At 39.2% G+C, this 20,674-nt stretch overlaps 2 protein-coding genes across 2 annotated transcripts; one reads left to right on the forward strand and one right to left on the reverse strand.

Annotated features, from left to right (window-relative positions):
- The first annotated feature begins 5,032 nt into the window (after window positions 1-5,032).
- nuak2 (NUAK family, SNF1-like kinase, 2) lies at window positions 5,033-15,604 on the forward strand. The gene is made up of 6 exons (XM_034082837.2): window positions 5,033-5,602; window positions 10,014-10,134; window positions 10,631-10,782; window positions 11,814-11,879; window positions 12,321-12,573; window positions 12,669-15,604. Exons 1-6 carry the CDS (start codon window positions 5,366-5,368, stop codon window positions 13,709-13,711), a joined length of 1,872 nt encoding a protein of 623 aa, XP_033938728.1. The 5' UTR covers window positions 5,033-5,365; the 3' UTR covers window positions 13,712-15,604.
- A 95-nt stretch (window positions 15,605-15,699) lies between these two features.
- On the reverse strand, window positions 15,700-19,054 carry ccnd3 (cyclin D3). Its single transcript, XM_034082838.2, is given in 6 exon segments — window positions 15,700-16,113; window positions 16,115-16,170; window positions 16,422-16,555; window positions 17,371-17,533; window positions 18,243-18,458; window positions 18,635-19,054. Coding segments are annotated over 6 exon segments (936 nt in total). The 5' UTR covers window positions 18,872-19,054; the 3' UTR covers window positions 15,700-15,983.
- Window positions 19,055-20,674: the final 1,620 nt, after the last annotated feature.

Raw genomic sequence — 20,674 nt, forward strand, 5'->3', positions numbered from 1 at the left:
CCTCCCAGGGCTGTAAACTCAGCCTCAGCCCTCTCCTGTTCACGCTGATCCCCCATGACTGCAGCCCTTGACATCGAGTAAACTCTGTTGTGAAGTTTGCAGATGACACTACAATTATTGGCTGGATTTCAAACAATGACGAGAGAAGAAATCAACAGTCTTGCATACTCCTTTTCAGAGAACAACCTACATTTTAGAAAAAAGAAATAGAAGATAAATACCACAGACCACTTCTCTTATTCTGAGCAAATGCACTATTTTCAGCCCCATCGCAAACAACATGACATGGTCATTACATCTCCATCTTGGTGAATAAAGCTGTATTTATTAAGAAAAAATAAGGCCAAATTCCTCAGCCAAGTTCTTGTATACTTTTCCAGGGAGGCAATAGTAAGAATGATAGTGTATTATAGTAAAGATAGTATAGATTTGAATAATAATACATTCAGATTTTCTTAAGAAAGTTTGTCAATATAGGTATTTTACCTATTTGAATAGTATATTGTGAGTGTATTAAAGTGTCTTATATGTCTATTTTACCTAAGTAAAGGATTGCCTTTAATATGTATGAAGTGTACTATGAACAGGACCAAATATTGCACAGTAGAATGTGTATGTTCTATAAAGTATACATAGTGATCAGTTATTAAATAGTGTAAAGGTTGAACCATGTCAAAGTTAAATACAATCAGATTAAAAAGATTAGGGATTTTAGTGTTAAATTACAGCAGCTAATGAGTCAGCACATTCAGACTTTTAAGTTCTGCCGTTTTCTTTAACTTACACATTGCAATTGGGCTATTGAGGTAGAAAAAATTATCACCAGTTTTGAGCATAGGACTCCATACAAATAATGAGCCCCCTCTTCTGGCAGACATACCGAATTACATAAACAACAGCGTCAATATTTTGTGAGTGGTCTATTCTCTCTCTATGATTTCATAAATGACAAAATACAAATCATGTTTATTTATGGTGGAAATAATGTGGAAATGTGTCCCACTATTTTTAGTACATTTCAAGATGTAGAGCATTTGATTTCTCTATATCTATTCATCAGCTCAGCTGTGTCAAATAATAATACATTGTGAAGAGGATATTAAACAGTGAACATGTGCTTATTATCAGAAGGTAGGTAAATATGTGACAGAGCCACTGGCTGTCTTATTTGGGTTAAACCAACTGTTCAAACCATAGACTGTGGTTCAAACCATCCAACAAATTCTTATAATTTGCAGGGTGCCCTCCAGTGGCCAACATCTTTAACGACATTTATAATCCAATCACTTGCTCTTTTCTACAATGTATTTCTCTCAGGTCAGTAGGCAACATACTGTCTGTTTAGGGTGAACCTGACTAAAAGGTAACATACATCTAAGCTCCATGAAGTCAGCCAAGGTTTTTGAATCGATTTTTGTTATCAGGATGAGGATAAAATGATATCATAGTTATATCATTAGAAGTATTTTCACATAATGATACCAATGATATCTCTGAGTGTATTAACAGTAAGTGCTTGTGACTGTAACTGTGCTATTCCAGTGGCTCTTTTCACAGTTATTGCACGTCGCAAAATGGTGTCAAGCGTTCAATTCTCTGTACATATGTCGTTCATTTTTTATTTTAACTAAACTAAAAGGTTAAAAATAAAATGATTGTTCTGAGCAGTAGTTGTCACATTACTTGTTTCTATGTTACAACTAGAGGTGCATGTTTTACTTAGTTAAAAGCAATAGTTCAATGTCAAAACATTGAAATAGAATCATAATATATTGCATAAAAAATGTCACTAGAATGTTAACAGTGATGCATAAAAGAATATTGCTGGTAGTTGGTCAAGGTGGAACAATTTGAAAAATGTGGGTGGTTTAATTTTCTTTATTAATTTTTTGTTTTTTGTTGTTGTACATATTATTCTATAAAGTAACCAAAGCTGTCAAGTTAATGTTGTGGAGTAAAAAGTATGATATCTCCCTCTGATTTGTAAGTGGATAAGAAAACTAGTAAGCAACTAGTACCTTACTTTTCTATTTTTAATGTTGTGGTGCGTTTGTTGTACATGTTTGTGCACACCGATTATAACATCAGTAGCACACAAGCTGGGAGAGCATGTTGTGCTCCTTATTAGAACTACTAACATATTTACTTGAATCAAAGAAGCAATAGCCTGCCACAGTTTGGAAATAATCTGTTTGAAATAAAAGTCCTGCTTTAAAAAAAATTCAAAGTAATACTTCAAAAGTCTTTACAGTAAAATGTTTGAAAAATGTTGTATACTAAATTAATGGATATGTTGTGATGCATAAGCATTTACTAAACATCTGCTGGTTGTTAAAGTGTGGCCAATTTTAAGTTTGATTTATTATATAATATTTCATATCACAGTCATCTAATTCTGTAGAGTAAAGTTATCATAGTACTGTAGTAGAATAAAATAACGTAGAATACATGGAAATGCGTGAATAGTAAATTAGCACATGCACGTCAACGTTGTTATAAATAGGCTACAGTAGCCTTAACCCTTAACTGCCGGACCAAAAAAAAAGCTATGGAAAAATAATTTGTTTGCATATTCTTATCAAATGGGCCACAAATAAGCACAAACACATTTTTTTTTTTGACTGACCACACAGTTTTGTTTTTATGAGCCTCTACCAAATGGTCGAGCTGGCCTTCTATGGTAAAAGTACATTTTCAACAATCATCATATACAGTACAGTATTTGTATGCATCAAACTCAAATAAAACACAAACTCAAATACATTTGTTTCTTTTATGGAAAATGAGCAATATATACAACCAGATATATTCATAAAAGATAATAAATTATAATTGTAAAAAAAAAAAAAAAATGGAAAAAAGTAATGTAAAGTGTTTTTCATGATCAAAAAAATACTCATGCTCATCTTACTGTATATACTGAATTGGCCTAATAGGAAACCACTGGCCTAACGGCAAATGTCTATATCCTGTGTTGGCCTAACTTGCTCATCTGTGTGCAATTTTGGGCTGAATGCCATGCATGAAAGGTGCTATATAAATTATTATCACTCTTTCACTCTGATAATGATAAGGCAGTACTAGATTTAGTCATATTACCATGAATCTAGCCATTTATTTACCATATTTGATTGGAAAACATCTCTGAAACTCTGAAAAAGTCATATTGCTAGCTTACCATAAAAGGCCAATTCGACCGATTGGTTGAGCATATTTGCCAAAAAATAATTACACCCTTGTTAAAACTTTTTTTGTGCATCAAGTTATCTAATTATGTTCAGTCAGTGCCCTGCCACTAAAATATGTCAAAAATGATATGGTTACCTTACAAAAGTTGACCAAAAAGAGTGATTTCTTCAGCAGTGATTTTTAGCATTGCCAACTTTCTCAGTTGAAGCTTGCTGAAGGGCATTCTGTTTGAACCACAGTGACATCTACAGGTTGTTTTGTGCATAACATGTCAACCTGGCATGGGTAGAGCTGGCTGAATCAGATGGAGTTCACCTTTTTTTTTCAACAAGATATCAAGACGCAAAATGTGCTCTACCAAATGGTGGTGCTGGCAGTTAAAGGGTTAAGTAATAGTACTTAAAGGTAATTTCCACCACAGCCAACCATCGGACCTTTTAAGGTACACGGACTACTGCCATCGATAAGACATTCATGTTGCAGTCTGCTGCTGCTGCTGCTGCTGCTGCTAATATTAGTTTGCACTGTGAAGCATAATTGAACAACCACTTGGATTGGAGTTTGAGGTTTGTGAACAAATAAGTCACATTAAAAAATAAAAATAAAATGTTACTTTTTAAAGTCAAAGTAATGTGAATTATTTCCCTGGGAACAGTGGCGGCGCTAGGGGGTGGCTACTTGGGCTCAAGCCCCGGATGTTTTCTGAAAAGCCCCGGATGTTTCACTTAAAAAAAATAAACGTCTCGGGAGTAATGTGCAGTACCGGAGTCCACCAGAGAGGCATCCGCTGCGGGACATTAGCCTGCGTACTGCGTAGCCTGCCCTGAAGTAGAAGTGATCCTTCCTAGTGCCTGACGAGTTTTAAGCTAATAGCCTATGGATATTAGAAAGTTATTGTCATTGAAGCAGGCGCCACAAGCTGCAGCAGCAGCAGTATCAGCAGCTGACAACAATGTCATCACCAGCAGTGAAGAAATGGATGATGTTTCAGGTTTGTGAATCTAATGGTGATATCTGCACTCTGGCTGACTGAGTAAGAAGTGAAAAAGAGTGATTTGACGTTAATGTTATAGCTAGTAAACATGGAGTAACCACACTAAGTATACCCTTATGTTAGTATGTATACAGAACATGACTAAAAATTATTCTAAGATGTAACGTTAACCCTTCATACCTCAGTCTACTTTTAAGACACTAAAATAACGTATTCCCTTTTTTATTTTGTTTTTGCGCGTGGAATTATACCGGCTCTCGTTTCAGTACACATAACAACGGAACTGACAGGCAACCCTCTGAATCAGACTCCGATTGGCTGTGACTGCATCCACTCAGAGTGTCCGATTCAGAAACGTGACTCTTACACATTTTTTACGTCACAAACAAAGATGGTGGATCAGAATAGATCTATAAAACGATAAGCAATGCGCCAGAATCAAGGTGAGACTATCCGCATCCTTTAAAACTACGCACATTCGTTTCACCTTAATAAGTAAACGACTATTTGAGTGAGTTAAGACATTAGTTTGCTTCATTAAAGGGTGTTAATGAGTGTTCTCCAGTGCCTTATGTCCGCTTTAAGGTAGTATTAAGGTAGGGTTAATGTTGCTCTCAAAGTGCTTGATGCTTTCAACTTCAATATTTAAAAAAAAATCTTCCCGGACCCCCGATAGGAGGCGACGACCCACGTAAAGGATGTTCGGTCCACCCCCCACTTATAAAAAATAGCACTGTACCCCCCCCCAACAACTCCCGGGCTAAGTCCCGGATCTCCTACAATCCTAAATCCGCCACTGCCTGGGAAACAAAAAACGGACCTAAATATGTGATTGCACTCCCCGGCGCTGCCCCGTGTACCATATCAAGCGCTCCTCGGTGCACCTGAACCGCCCCTCCACTATTTGACGTGGCTGAGGTCAGCTCGTGTCGTAGCACGCCGTGTACCTGCTGCTGATAATGGTCACCGCGCCGCACAGGGGACACACACGCGTTTAGTTTCACTTGTAGTAGTCTGTCTCACTGCCGGAGTTGGAGGAGTTCATGATTACACTTGTATCCGATCTGTACCTTTGGTAGCAACTTGCTCCAACACCGGCAGAGCTCCGCACGGGGGAATGCACTTTAACAACGACACCTGCATCCGTAAACAAGCCAACAAGAACAACACCGTTGTGTCAGCATGGCGGACTTAAATGTTTCCAGTCTTTCGTCAAACCCTAGGCCGTCTGTTGGGGCTTGTTCAACCGAAAATGCTCCTGTTTTTGGAAAAGCCCCGTCCCAGGTGACCGTGAAAAGACAAGCGGTGAAGAGACACCACCACAAACACAACCTGAAACACAGGTACGAGTTTCTGGAGACCCTGGGGAAAGGAACCTACGGCAAAGTGAAGAAAGCCAAGGAAAGATCCGGGAGACTGGTAAGAACTGACTATATTATTTAATTACAATTTGACATACTTGTTTTGATCCTCTACAGTCGGTATTGAAGTATGTTCCTGTTCATTAGCCATATGTTGCTTAGCGACAGAGAGCTGTAATGTTTGCACACATAATATGGATATAAATTATTCAAGGCTGGCTTCCAGTTTCTCATTGTAAATAATTACAAACTAATAAAGGAGGTATGTTTGTGTCTGCTGCGGTTATTTATTTGTAAGTTGACAAACCAGCTAATGTTTGCCCTCAGACTTCACTGTGTTTGTTTTAAGGGGGGCTGCTCTTACTTTTCTCATAGTTTTTCTGAAAGCTGTGTCAAGTCCTTGCTTCTGATTAGATCACTGAATACGATGTTTATTTTAATATTTGCTAAATTGCAACCCTTATACTAATCTTAACATTGTATTCTCACCAACATTTGTGATATTGGGCTATATAAATAAACATTGATTGATTGATTGATTGATTGACCAACTGTATCAGTGGATACCAACACGTCTGGTTGACACTTTGTTTGTACTTTGCAATGTTAGTCCTTTGTTTGAACTAAAAGCAAATCATTAACCTCGTAATAATCATAATATAAAAATGAGAATAATAATAATTAAGTAGTGTAGGTAGTAAAATCAACATTTTCACATTGTGATACCAGTTCACACATAGATGGTCCTGTGTGTGAGATAAACCTATGAATAAGTTATTTGTGATGTGCTAAAAAATATCGTTTGAAAACAAATCACTACGTGTGTATAAGATCACCCTGGATCCTGTAATGCTGTCACTGCACAATAAGTCACCTCCTTTTGGCCCCTCTTTGGCATTAAGAGAATAAAGGAAAGGCGTTTCGTTGGAAAGGTTGTGTGACATTGTCTCAGCTATTTAAACGGGAAAGTTAGGTAACTTTTTGTGATAAAGCTGGATGGGGTTTAGGTGAATTCCAGTTCCCTGGGACCTAAGGGGAAATGGGAGGAATTTAAAACAGACTTGACAGAGATAACCCTGAGACACTGGGAGGAGTTGGCAAACACATGGAAATGCCTTTTTTGTTGAAAGATAAAAACAAATGCTATAGTGTATCCAAATTAGATCGTGTTTTACTTATTTCTTGCATCAGAAGTGCTTGTATTCTTAAATGTCTACAAGTGCATTACCTATTTATGAATGATGGTAGACTAAACCTAAGTAACACCTCAATACAATGCAATGCAATTTAACTGCATATATAATGGCCATAAAGAGCAAATGACCACCTTTCTAAAAACAAAAACGAATGACTTCTTGAAGGTTTACTGTAGGGCATCTGCTTTTTACCGCATTTGGTTTCACTAGTTATGATTTATAAACAGGCAATCGAGTCTGCGTAATACAATATGTTCCTCTATCAATAATCTACAATTTGTTAGATCGTATATTCTTGTTTCCATAGTGTAGTGTATGCAACAGGAAATGTAAATTATAGGCAAAGTATTTAAAACAAAAAGCACACCTATTTTAAAAAAAAAAAAAAAGGCATGGTGACCAATCAAAAAAAACCAAAACAGATACTTGGCCTGGAAATGAAGTCTCTTTGCCAGCAATTTGGGCTCAGCTGACAGGTGATGTTTATGAGAAATACTCTGTGTTAACTCATGAGTGAAAGCGCTTGGAAGTCAAGGAAGTTAGTCAGGAATTCCCCCTTTGTACCTGCAGTAAACAAGTAGTGATACAGGTTCAGCCTTGTCTACCAACAAAATCTCTGCTGTGACACGACTTCCCGCTGCTGATGCACTTTGCTTTTATAGGATATAAGTTGGTGTCTGAAATTGATCCCTGAAGGCAGCTACCTTGTTATAGTCCTGCCTGAAACCTATGTTCAAACATCAAAATACTGATTATCCCAAATGTATGTTTTGAATTCAGTACGGCTCAAACAGCAGTAAACATAGAACGGAGAAACATTCATCGGTGTTGTTTTTATCCACCTACCTTTTAGTATTGACAACACAACGGACAAAGATATGTAATTTGACACGGGGAGGGACACGGCACAAAGGATGGCTTCATCTTGCGTGCGTTGGCACTACAGCTGTTCCCATTATCTACATGCATGATTTGATTACATAACCCACTTAGGTTGGAGGTTTCAACACACATCGCTGCGTGACATGAATTCTAAATGTGCATCTGTTACTTAACACTTTTTTAGGGTTTCACAAGGTATTTACAAATCTATTACTGAGGGCAAAGTCTCTTCTCAGTCTTCAGTGGCAACTAGCTAGTTTCAAACTAATTGTTACTACATTTAACAAATTAAGCAAGTAAATGCCTATGGAAAAAATGTAAAGCAGTAGTGAGTAAATATGAAATGTAGGGCTGCAATAAATTGTCGTTATTACTTCTTGGTCTATAAAAATTCCCCAAAAACACAAATTCAAAGAAAATCAGCAAAATAAGAACCAGGAACTTGGATTATTTGCTAGGAAAATGGTATATGAATGATTAATCATCAGAATGTTTAATGATAAGTTTCCCTCATTGGTTTCAGCTCTAATCCATAGTTTTGCCCAATAAAAGTATTCTACTACTATTAATACTAGTTGTAGTAGGGGAAAGAATATATTACAATTAACTGCCAATGCTTTGTTAATTAAGGTATTTTATTTATGTGTGCATACATGGGCAAATGTGTATGTTTCAAAGTTAACTTATAATGTTAATGCAGTATTAGGTCAGTCGGAGATATTCACTAAAAAGGGTACGTAACTAACCCTAATGATTATTTTGGTTTATATTGAAATGGGCTTAGTTATTTCGGGAATATTCGTATTAATGTGAAATGCAATGTGTCGGGTGAGAAGTTACATTTTATTTATTTTGCTCTTCGCTTTAAATGAATCATACATATCCACAAGCTAACACTAGCCCTTCCAGTTGGCTTCGTTGGCTATGCAAGAGTTACACCTCAAATTGTTGTTCAAGTGCGAAGAATATGGGTTTATTCGTACAGGAACTCAAAGTTTTAGACCTCAGTGCCTATTGCGTGGAACATGCTGACCGTTACAAAGACTGCACACACAGGGATAACTGCACAGGGATGTGAACTCATCATGAGTGGGAGTCCAGCCTGTCTGAAAGCTGTGCAAACAAAAGAAGGAAACCACGGTTCCCAGAATCGGGGAGAAAGCTATGTGGTGTGGACACCATGCTGACCCGGAGGAGCGCCGAGGCCAGACGGTGACTCATGACAGGAGACAGTTGTGTGTTGGGACTGATATGACAAGTCACTGCTTTACTCACTTCCCTCGTGTCTGTAGCCTCAGGGGTTTGAAAGGAGAGAAAACAAGGACACCCCCCCACCACTGCTGCCCTCCTGGTGCCTCATGACACCCTTCAGCGTCGGGGTAGTCTGATGACGCACTCGGTGCACAGAGGAATCTCAGGCATCTGGGGGTCAAACACAACATGAAGACATACAGACATGTTAAAAGCTCCACAACAGATACTATTCAGATTTACATTTCTTTATTCTTCTGTATGAGTCTCACAGACGTAACAGCAGACAATGGATTTCATTACAGCACACAATAGTTGACCCGGAGCAGAATTTACGGCTCACTGCCCATTGTTCCTCTCCTAAGAGGACATACCTCAGACGGAAGGCTAGTCTTATTGAAGGCAGAATGAATAAGAGTTCTTAAAAAAAAAAACGAAACTATTGCCAAATGGCAGACATGGCACCAAGAAAAACACTTCGGCAAGAATCTGGGGATACGATTCAGGATTTACATTAAATATATTGAGATAATAAGCAAGCTGATATCATGCGACTGCGATTTTTTTTTTTTAGGAAATCATTTGAATGAAAAAGGTGTTTTATGCAATCAGAAGTGAGATTTGCATGTATGACAGTTTTACTGCAGTCTGAGCCGCTGTCTGCCATAAATATTTGCCTGAAATCTATTAGATATATGTATTGTTTTTAAGAGTGGAGACAGCGTCCCAAAACATAATATTGCAATGCTTAAGTGTATTCTTCCAACTGTAAATTTGGATTAATTACCAATGAAACACACCCTTGTGAATTTCAGTATGCAGCCTCACTCGTCTGGTTTGACAAGTATCTCATTGAGGCTTATGTTGGCAAACCATTAAAAATGATTATTGCTGTGTAACTAACACTACAAAGACGGTTTATTGTTTTTAGGACTCCTCCAAAATTGTGCTCCGGCTACACTGTGTTAATGTTTATCATTATTCTGAAATTATTACTTGTGGCCACAGCGGCTGATGATTATTACACAGTGGCTTTTAAAGAAAATATTTGACTCCTAGAAAACTAAAGCTGTAAAATGTTATTGAATATTCCGTACAAGTAAGTAAAAATAGATTAATTTTCATTTTGTCTTTGTTCAGGTTGCCATAAAGTCGATCAGAAAGGAGAAGATCAAAGATGAGCAAGACCTGGTTCACATTCGCAGAGAAATTGAGATCATGTCCTCACTCTGCCACCCACACATCATCACCATATATGAAGGTACAGTATGCAAAATGTGATGCTTTTTGTGTGTAGTTTCATCGTTTACATCGTGACTGAATCTCCAGCATGCAGCGTGAAAAGTGATACCTGAAAAGATTTCTCAAACAGTCTTTGTTTGAGATTCCGAGTTTGGTCACGCAAGTCTTTTGTGCAGAAGATGCTACGTTACATAAGGGTTTATACCCCGTCAGCGCTGTGGGATAATGTGCAGGCCTTGTGTCTTCCAGTGCCTCTCACGCCTGATCAGATGGTCATCATTCAGTGTTTGTCCACTTCAGTGCATGTTTAATTACAATACAATCATCATGGGGCCCTGTTTATCCTAATCAGAGGAGTGAAATAGGGGCTAAAGGAAGTTCTGTAGTTTGTTTTCAATGCGTCCTTAATTGAACATACAGTGTGTGTTTGTACTGATCAGTCCAAATCATTCAGTTCCATTAGGGTGATTAGTTGAGTATGAAATCCTAAATAAAAGGTGTTTTTTTTGTTTCAGTATTTGAGAACAAAGACAAAATTGTGATTGTGATGGAGTATGCCAGCCGGGGAGACCTGTACGACTACATCTGTGACAAGAGGAGCATCTCTGAGCGGGACACCAGGAGCTTCTTCAGACAGATTGTATCTGCTGTGCACTACTGCCATCAGGTAGGGCAGTCTCTCATAATCCAATCATTTTATACAGAGCACATTGTTTTCTTTTACAGAAGATGTAATCATGGGACATTGGAATCAAGTTTTGAAAAACAAAATGTAGGTATATTATCTATCTCAGTTCCCATCATGCGTGGCTGCTACAGTACGTTAAAGCTGATGACGCAGAGCCCCACTCAGACTAGCTGCTTCGCTCATTGTTTTTTTCCAGGGCAGCGGCACCCCCAAAGTTACATAATGGGCATTATTCAGTGTGCGCCTGCTGATCTGCACAGGGAGGCTGTGTGAACGATGCAGGGGGAAATGAACAGTTTGTCTGCAGAGAGCTAGCGTCAGGGCTAAAGGTCAACCGTCCCAACACACACAACATGCACGGTCTGACACTCTTAATGAGGGTGTGATGGAACAGAAAGGCTACACACACACATAATCAGTTGTGGTTTTTACAACACACTATATTTTATTGCAGCAGAGCTGTTACAGGTTTGCTAGACAGTATTTACAGAGTGAATTGCCCTGTCATATTTTGTGGTAACCATCTGTCTCATTTCACTTTTATTGAGTGCTGATGACGTCTTGTTAAATGTTTAATTTTCCATGTTACTTTATACATTGATTGAACATAGCCATCTTTTAAAAATTGGTTATATTATGGTAAATGAGATGAATTATAAAGTACTGCACGCAATAGTTTCTTTATGACTGCATCTTAACAATTACTAAATGCTTCAAATATAATGTATCCGTTGCTACAAGCAGCAGAAGTAGTTGACCTGCATGTTCGAGAGCAACACGTTCAGGCTGTCCTCGAGTCAAAGGCATGCCCCCCTACAGAGCGGAGGACAATGAAGCACAGCTGATGTACCAGAACAAAATCTCAGAAAAGAATGTGTTCTGTCGCAGTAATGACTGATCCTTTTATAGGAAAAAGACCACTTCCAGTAAACTGGTGCATAATGGCCCAGGTGGAGACATTATCATTTAAAATACAAAAAACTAATATCTTTATTTCCCCTCCTTCTCAGAATGGAATAGTACACCGAGACCTGAAACTGGAGAATATTTTACTAGATGGCAACGGCAACGTGAAGGTATGTTTATGGGACAAGTTCCAACCAACACAACTACACATTTACACACATAAGTATAAAAGTCTGCAGTGTTAGGTTATATCATCTGTGTTAGTTTAGATTATATATATATGACAGCAGATGGTGCTTTGTGTAAAGATATAAAGGACATGTGTAATATCCATAAACTGTATGATAATATTTGACAGAATACTTTTTTTCTCTCTCTTTTGGCAAATGAATTACACACATTTTGTGTGGGTTGTTTGGGGAAGAAGGTAGAGCAAGAACAGAAGGAACATAAATTATTAACGTGCCACTGGATAATTAACACTTTTATCAGGTGTAATATTGATAATCTATTAATACCACATTTTCTTCCTACTCTGATCTAATGAAAATACTATGTTTCTCAGGTTAATGTTAAGTAATGTTAAGTAATGTTACTTCTTGTTCTCACAGATTGCAGACTTTGGCCTGTCCAACCTCTACCAGCGTGATGAGTTTCTCCAGACCTTCTGCGGCAGCCCTCTGTACGCCTCCCCGGAGATCGTCAATGGACGGCCTTACCGTGGGCCGGAGGTGGACACCTGGTCTCTTGGTGTGCTGTTGTACACGATGGTTCACGGCACCATGCCATTTGATGGAAACAACCACAAGGCATTGGTCCAACAGATCAGCACTGGAAACTATCGTAAACCCACCAACCCCTCTGGTGAGTCTTTCATCGCAACTTTTTATTCTAGTCATGGTCTGGATTAAAATGGAAAGATTAACAGGTTTTCTTTTCTCGATTGCTCTTCCTCTTAGATGCATGTGGGCTTATACGTTGGATGCTAATGGTAAATCCCGAGCGCAGGGCCACAATAGAGGAGATTGCAGGACACTGGTGGCTTAACTGGGGCTACCAGCAGCCATTACTGGCCGAAACAAAGAGCAGTCCACTAGAGCAGACCCCTTCACCAGCCTCCCCCTGCACATCACACCCTGCTGGGCTGGCTAGCATTGCTAGTTGGCTGCGCCGTACATCAAGACCTTTGCTGGAGAATGGCTCCAAGATGCGCTGCCTGCTCCGTTCACCAGGAGGGGATGTAGTCCGGCAGCACTCTCTGCGAAGGTCACGAAAAGAAAACAATGTCTCCCAGACCATTCATGAAGTAAGCACAGACAGTCACCCCTATAAGGGTATTTTAAAGAGGCGCAACAGTGTGAAACAGAAGGCCCCGAGTGAAGCCCCTGCTGTAAGTCCAGTGGAGCCTCAGAAAATGTTGGGTGATGCTACAGCGGCTAATGCTCCTTCGGCTGCACTGCTGCCCCGCAAAGGTATCCTAAAGAAGCCCACCGAGCACGAGTCCGGGTACTACTCCTCCTCTCCTGACAACAGTGATTCTGGCTGGGCACCACAAACTAAAGAGTGCCCTTCAGCACCAACCCATAAGAAAGGCATTTTGAAGCGCAATGGAAAGTTCTCCTCCGGCAGGCTGCAGGAGTTTGGCTCTCTGGACCAGCTGGCAGCTTCTTTACCGTGCACAGGCGCCAGGTCGAGGCCGAGTGGCGCCATCAGCGAGGACAGCATTCTGTCTTCTGAGTCCTTTGACCAGCTGGATCTGCCAGACCATGTACGACATCCAGCACAAGTGGAAACACCAGCCAAGCCTAGCTTGAGAGGATGTGTGTCTGCTGACAACCTGCTGGATATCAAAGAAGACAGGATGCTGGGGGCCGGGCCACTGCGGTCCTGGAACTGCTACGAGGCTGGAGTGGCTGACAGTGCCTTTTCCATCACAGACTGTGATAATGTTACAGAGGCTTACAAGCAGGCCGTGGTTACACGAGGCTCTGCAGCAAGCTGAAGTCCAGTTATTATTGAAGAACACTGACTAAAGACTTGTTTTTCAGAAGTTTTGACGAACAGCTAACTACTGAATACTCAAAAGCCAAAGTGCATTAAGCGAAATCACTAGTAAATGTTAGTAATAATGATCAGCTAACTTCAGGGATTTGCACAGAACCAAAAACACAAGAGGTTTCTTGTTAAACATCCGATTGTATTGTATGGTGATTGGGGCCTGTAATTTGAGTAAACAGGCTATAAATAACCAGATGGCACAGTATTTGTATAAGAATGATGCTGCAGTTAAACATTTCCATTTCAAAGAACCTCAGTGAAAGAAGCTGATGTGGGTCAAACACTCTGGTCTACTACGTCAAAAACAGTGTGTTAAACACTTTGCTCGGTGACAATTGACAAAAAAACGGACTAACAGTCAGCGGTTATTTGAATATTGCTTAAGCCACAGAGTAAGTGTATTTTATTGTCTACAGGACAGTTTGATAAAGTGTTTACAATTTAACAGCTGATAATCCGTGAACCTTCACTCTTTTTTTAAGCAATAATGACCAGATGTAATGCTAGGATGGGTATTTTACAGCTTTGGGTATGAGGAAAATGACATTTCATGGATACCAAAGATGAAATGTGCTATGTCATTGGACTTTTTTTGTTTGTCTTTATTCAAAGCAATATAAAAAAGTTCCAAGAGGAACGTTTGTTTGTAACAGGGACTTCAGCTCTCAAAGAGCATTTCTTTTCAATTGTTGTTTTTGTTCTTCTTGAAATTACTTATTTCGAGTTTGGATAATACTTGAATGATAATCATGACGCATATGACTCACATTGAGCATAACCAGTTGAACCTGCTTTTTGCTCCTGAGCACAACAGCACCGGTCATTCACTCTGTGTGCAGGTGGCAGTTTCACAGGAAAGGTGGGGCTTACTTGAGTTTTTTTAAAGTTTTGCAGGTCGCAAGTTGAAATTCTAAAAATGGTGCCCCAGCTCTCTCCTCTAGGCTGTGTACAATGTATAGCCCTTCAACTGAATGTACAAGATATCTTAAATATTCTTGACATGAGCGGCGGTACAGTATTTCACAAAGCCGGATTAGAAGTGTGTCCTTAAACTAATAAAGCATTATGTTTCCAAATGTACAATCGTAAAATTGTGATTTATAAATGCTGATAAGATTCATTAAGTTTGACACGTTATCTGGTTCCAACTCCTGCTTTATGAATGGCCTCCTGGTAATCAGGGAAAAAGGGTTTCTTTCTTTCTGTATGAAATGTCACGCTGCAGTTGCTTAATTGGATTGGCCTGCTGGGATTAAATTAGAACATAAACCCAGGCCTGGAACATTTCCGCACTCTATTACCCCATGGAAACCTGATGCATACAATGTATTTATCAGCTATAATTGAAGTATTAAGTTATTGTATAATAAGTTGCAGTACCCAGATGCTGCAAAGCCATGCTTTTATTAAGGAACTGGAATGGTAAAATGTGTATATTTTCAGTTATTTATGGTTATTTCTTTGCCAAAATAAGAATCTGATCAGGAATGTAAAGCCTATACAAACGTAAACTGCCTTATTTCAACTGGAAGTTATTGTCATTCATTTCTATTATGTCACAGAAATCTGAATATTTTATTCTTCAAGTGTGACACAGAGGAAGACGGGTCTAAAATGGGTTTTTTTGTACAATATATAAAGTGCGTTTGGGCATTTCATTACTGTTTATCTCTCCCTCTTGACCCAGAAGTTGCAGGTCCTGTTAATATTATTTTCTTTAACAGCAACAAACCCTGTTTGCCAAAGTTACTGGGCTTATCGTTTATATGACCATGTGATATGCCATGCTGTTATGCCTGGGATGAGGAAATCAATAAAAAAAAAATGAGAACTTGAATGCTGGACATTGTTTTATGTGACCCACATGCAAATGTTTATTTCTTTTTACAACATCTTTTATGTTGCCGAATATTGATAAAAGCCACAAGGGAATTCAATACTGTGTTGAAACCATGCCTAAAACATCTTTTCAAAATCATTAGAACTGTCCAGATATAAAGATTTCATTACATTTTCAATTAATCAAGATGAATGCTAAATATATATATTTGAAAAGTAGATATAACAAAGCAATCTCAAACTGTAAAAGCTCTACATGTCGCAGAAGGAACTTGCAAACAACTATGATAAAAGAGAAATGGCATTTAGAAACATTTATCTTGATATTTTGGCTCTTTCTTCTACATGTACATGCATCTATAATTCATTTTAGCCTGTCATGTCAGGGAGGAGTGCTTGAGATGGATTTCCTGGGGAGATGTCACTGGTGTCAATACAGCATCCTGAAAGACAACAGGGGTGTAGCTGATCTCTGAGCTGTTTGCTCCTGATCTGCTAACACTTGCCTGGTAGGCTGAGCTCCAACACACTGACCAGTTGCTCATAGCAGAGGAGGACGGGGCTCTGTTCATGATCAGGGACACAAGCATAAGTTCATCAATGGGACATGGACAGACTTTCTTTCTATGGATATTGACTAATAATCCATGTACATGATAACTGACTCTTCTAAACAAATTTCAAACATTTATTTTTCCCAAAGACTGTTATCAGAGTGCTTTCTAAAATGATCACAAACATTCCCGACAATGTTTACAATAGGGCAAAGACCCAAAAAATATTATAGACAAATGTCAGTTAAATATTACCCTTACCAGATCAATGACCAAAAGGTTGGCCAAAAACGTCATCACTGAATGAGAGGAGTCCGATAACTGTAGCCTCTGTGTGGCAATGCTCACACAGGCACATGCAACAGTGGAAGCAGAGAACACTGAAAACCTGCCGTCTGAGGAAAAGAGAGGGATATAACTTACCTTAAAATTAATCACACTTAATTGACTAATTATGATGGGCAATTGTTGTTCACTTGAAGTATTGTAGACTATTGCAGCAGGTGCTTAAATAGGCAAGGCTAGCAGTTGACATTCAACCAGATGCCACCATTGTAGACACACCCTGATGGACAAAAGCAGACATTTTCCAAAACCTGATAATGTGATCGATTATCCTAATTGCTTCAGGCAGGAGATACACTGAGACGAAGCAATAGATATTCAATCCTCGCTCAGACACCTTTTTAAAAGAGTTACATTGTCGGGAGCCAGGAATTGTCTTAATTGTATGCGCTGTAACATCGTAGTCTAAAACAGCACTAAACTGAACGTATCCCTGTGACCTGCTGCCTCGGGCAGCACCACAGAGATTCGTGGGAAATCATCTAGCTGAATAGTTGTACGCTGGTCTTTAACAGCAGACAATACAGGATTACACAAACTCAGCTCTTTGTCTCCTAAATGAACTGCTGACACATCGTAATCCAAGTTATGGCTGCTTTGTGTCCATTGTCCACAGTGTGGAAAGACTTTTCTTTCACTGTTACATTAAATGCTCACTTCCATTTTTTTTTATCACTGATTGTATGACAAGGGATATCAAATCCTACTTTTATTGCTACAATAGCCTTATTATTGGGCACATAAATAATTGAACAGAGATATTTATATATATATGGTACAATACTTGCATCCACTGCTGATGCATATTCTCTTCTCGTGTACTTTATTAGGGGAAAAAGCATCTTGTATTCGATAGGGAACTTACCAGTGACTGACAGAGCAATGTAGGAGTGAACATGCCTGCGCATGTTAGGAAAGTGGTGGGGCTGAACAAAGGGGAGAGCGTGCAGAACTGGCTCCAGGAAGTCAGAGGGTAGCACAGACGCCAGACACCAGTCTAACCTGGACACAACTTCCACCTCCCACTGCTGAAACAAACACACACACACACACACACACACACACACACACACACACACGCACGCACGCACGCACGCACGCACGCACGCACGCACGCACGCACGCACACACGCACGCACACACACACACACACACACACACACACACACACACACACACACACACACACACACACACACACACACACACACACACACACACACACACACACACACACACACACATACACATAAGACAAAGCTATGTCTAACATCTGAGGGAATCCCAGTGGGATCAATTGTATATTTGGGTATCCAATGTCTTTGGCATAGGGCCTTTGATGATAAGTGTGTTATCGACTTATCATATATATTTCTATTTATCTGATTATTTGTTAAATTGGATCCCAAATCACTGAATATTATTATGAAAAGTGCATTGCTCTTTGAAAGAGTATACTTGCAGTATTATACCATGATATATTATGCTTATCACTGGCATAGATTTGTTTTGAATGAAAGTAATAGTGTTTATAGGCTTTATTTCTAGGAAAATATATATCGTCCAACAAATGTAGTTATTCTGACAGGCCTATTTTGGATTTGGTTCCAATGACTGGTAGGCCTGAATATTTTTAAAAACCCATAGGCCAAGCTAGCTACATTGCTTATGGGTACATGTACAGTAGAGTATACAGTAGTGATAAGTCACTACTCCACAAAGTTTAGGTATACTTACCAGGATGTCTGAAACTGAAATGGAGTTTTCTGTGTAGATGCAAAGCGTACTGGCCGTCAGGTGGACAGTCTGTCTCATTTTGGAGGCCAGGAACATGCAAACAGACCCTAAAAGCTGCAGGTTGGACTTTTCAGTGGCGAAGCGGCTCAGGTAACAGTCTAGCAAATACACCGACAATGGGAACACCTCTTCTTCACATTTCTGCTCCTCACACACCTACAAAACACCCATATGTTGCTTTTAAAGTCAGCTACGAGAGATATATAGACTTTTTCTTTTTGATTTGAGGATACAAAGTCAGATAGGCTATTCCTGATATGAAATTACAAAATCAACGTCATCACTAATAACAATTTGAGATACACTTGAACTTTTCTGACTGATTTGCACACCTGAAACATCCATACTGCCAGTATCCTCCGCATGTGGGGCTCGATGTCTGTCTGCACCTTACCACAGGACGGGGGCAGCGGGCAGCTCTTCTCTAAGGCCGTCAGGTTGTGCAGGGTTCTCGGGTCGCAGGTCACGGGATGGTCGCTGCCAGCCCGGAGAACCACATCACACTCCGTTCCACACGCATTTATATCTGTGGATTCACTTTGAAGCTGTCCATCCTCACAAAGTTCCATTCGACGAAGTTAAATACCGTGGAATTAAATATTATATCTACTTAAAATTATTAAAAAGCCGATAAACTAGCTAGTTACCGTTTTAAGCTTTTAAGGTCTACCGTTAGCTAGCGATGCTAACTGTCCTGTAGCGTTCAAACTGTATCTCCTCCCGTCTCGTTTTTAATGTCTCCTTCAATTTAGCATCAGTGGGATATACATAATACTCTTTAAACCAATTTTAAATAAATGTCATCCTGGTTCATCAGAAAAATATGTTAATTTTATGGTGCGTTCGTGGCCCTCGGAATAATTTGAACCCCCAGAAGTTTGTAAACAGTCCAGACCCATAACGTTAACCTGACCGCACATTACGACAACAACATCAAAATCCCAGTTTTGTTTAGTTCAAAGAGTTGTAAATTAGCATTACATTGAAATGTTCATTTTGAGTTAGAAAAAGACACGTGTATTGGGTACGTTCTATTTTTTTGGTATAGACAGTAGTTCTAACGGAGAGCACCAGAACGCGGCTCCGACACTTCAAAAATGGCAGAACCCATAAGGAGCCGTACACATGCCGCAGTTTTTCCGTGGCTGTGTCTTTAGTTGAAAGCCCAGTGGCGATCTGCTCATCTGTCATACTGATCATACAGTCAATAACTTTGTTGTTATTAGCATCTGGTTAGCTAGCTATGCTAACGAATATAAGAAGCTTTTTCTCCAACCAGTGAAGTAAAGGCACATCTTTATATGATCATTATAGTTATACAAAATAAGAGAAGTAAACTACTATATAAAATGCTATATGACAGTAAAATAAAATAAATAAATAATACAGTTTAAAAGGGGAGTGATTTGTAAAATATCCATAAAGAAAAAGAAATCTGCTTGCAGTTCTGTTTCATCTGGGTGTTGAGAGATGTATCCATAGATCTCTTAATGTTGCTCTCAAAGTGCACCAGATTGATGCTTTTAACTTCAACATTTAAAAAAAAAAACCTTCCGGACCCCCCTAGAGGAGGTTAGGTCCCCCACCACTTAAATCATTTCCACATGGATATGAAACTAAATACATTATTTTGCACACATCTTGTATCCATATCTTTCTGTTTTGGTGGTCATGCCACAACCGTGCACGTGCATGCATACGCGAGTCATGGTAAAATATCTGGATTAAGAGGTTGCTTTTTCTTTGCACTGCATGAAAGAAAGGCGAAATTAATGGACTGTGATTTTAGTTTTTTAAGCAAAGGTCAATAATTTGTTCGGCCCTCGGAGGATGTTGAAAACATTTAAATGGCCCTTGAGAGGAAAAAGGTTCCCCACCCGTTATATTCCATGGAATGCTCTTAACATCCCGATAGCAATGAATACATTAAATGCTTTGACAATAAATATATACAAATATTTAATCTGTGGAAGCCGTGGCGCTGTAAAAAGCAAGTCCAATCATCTGCCTCGGCCCGTGGCAGTTATTTGGATGGCCTACCTGCCTGTCAGCCTTCCATCTCGTGCACAAATTTATCTCGTGCCGTCATTGGTCATGTGCGTGTTCGTATGTGTTGGAGGAGGGGCTCTGTAAGGAAGTCTGAAGGAAGGGGCAGATTTTTTTCGGTTGTGTACTTTCAAATTCGAGCTGCTTTCTCCATTCTTACCTAACCTACCTTTAAAGTGGGGTCTTATATTAACATTATTTTTAAGGGTACACTTCATATTTACAATTATTCTCACTCTTACGATGAGTAAAAGAGTTTCCTTAATAATATTAACTTACGTTTATTTTTCAGTGTAGACTACTTGCTAAATATTTTGAGTTGAATT

The sequence above is a fragment of the Pseudochaenichthys georgianus genome, chromosome 5, assembly GCF_902827115.2.
Source record: "Pseudochaenichthys georgianus chromosome 5, fPseGeo1.2, whole genome shotgun sequence".
Classification (NCBI taxonomy): Eukaryota; Metazoa; Chordata; class Actinopteri; order Perciformes; family Channichthyidae; genus Pseudochaenichthys; species Pseudochaenichthys georgianus.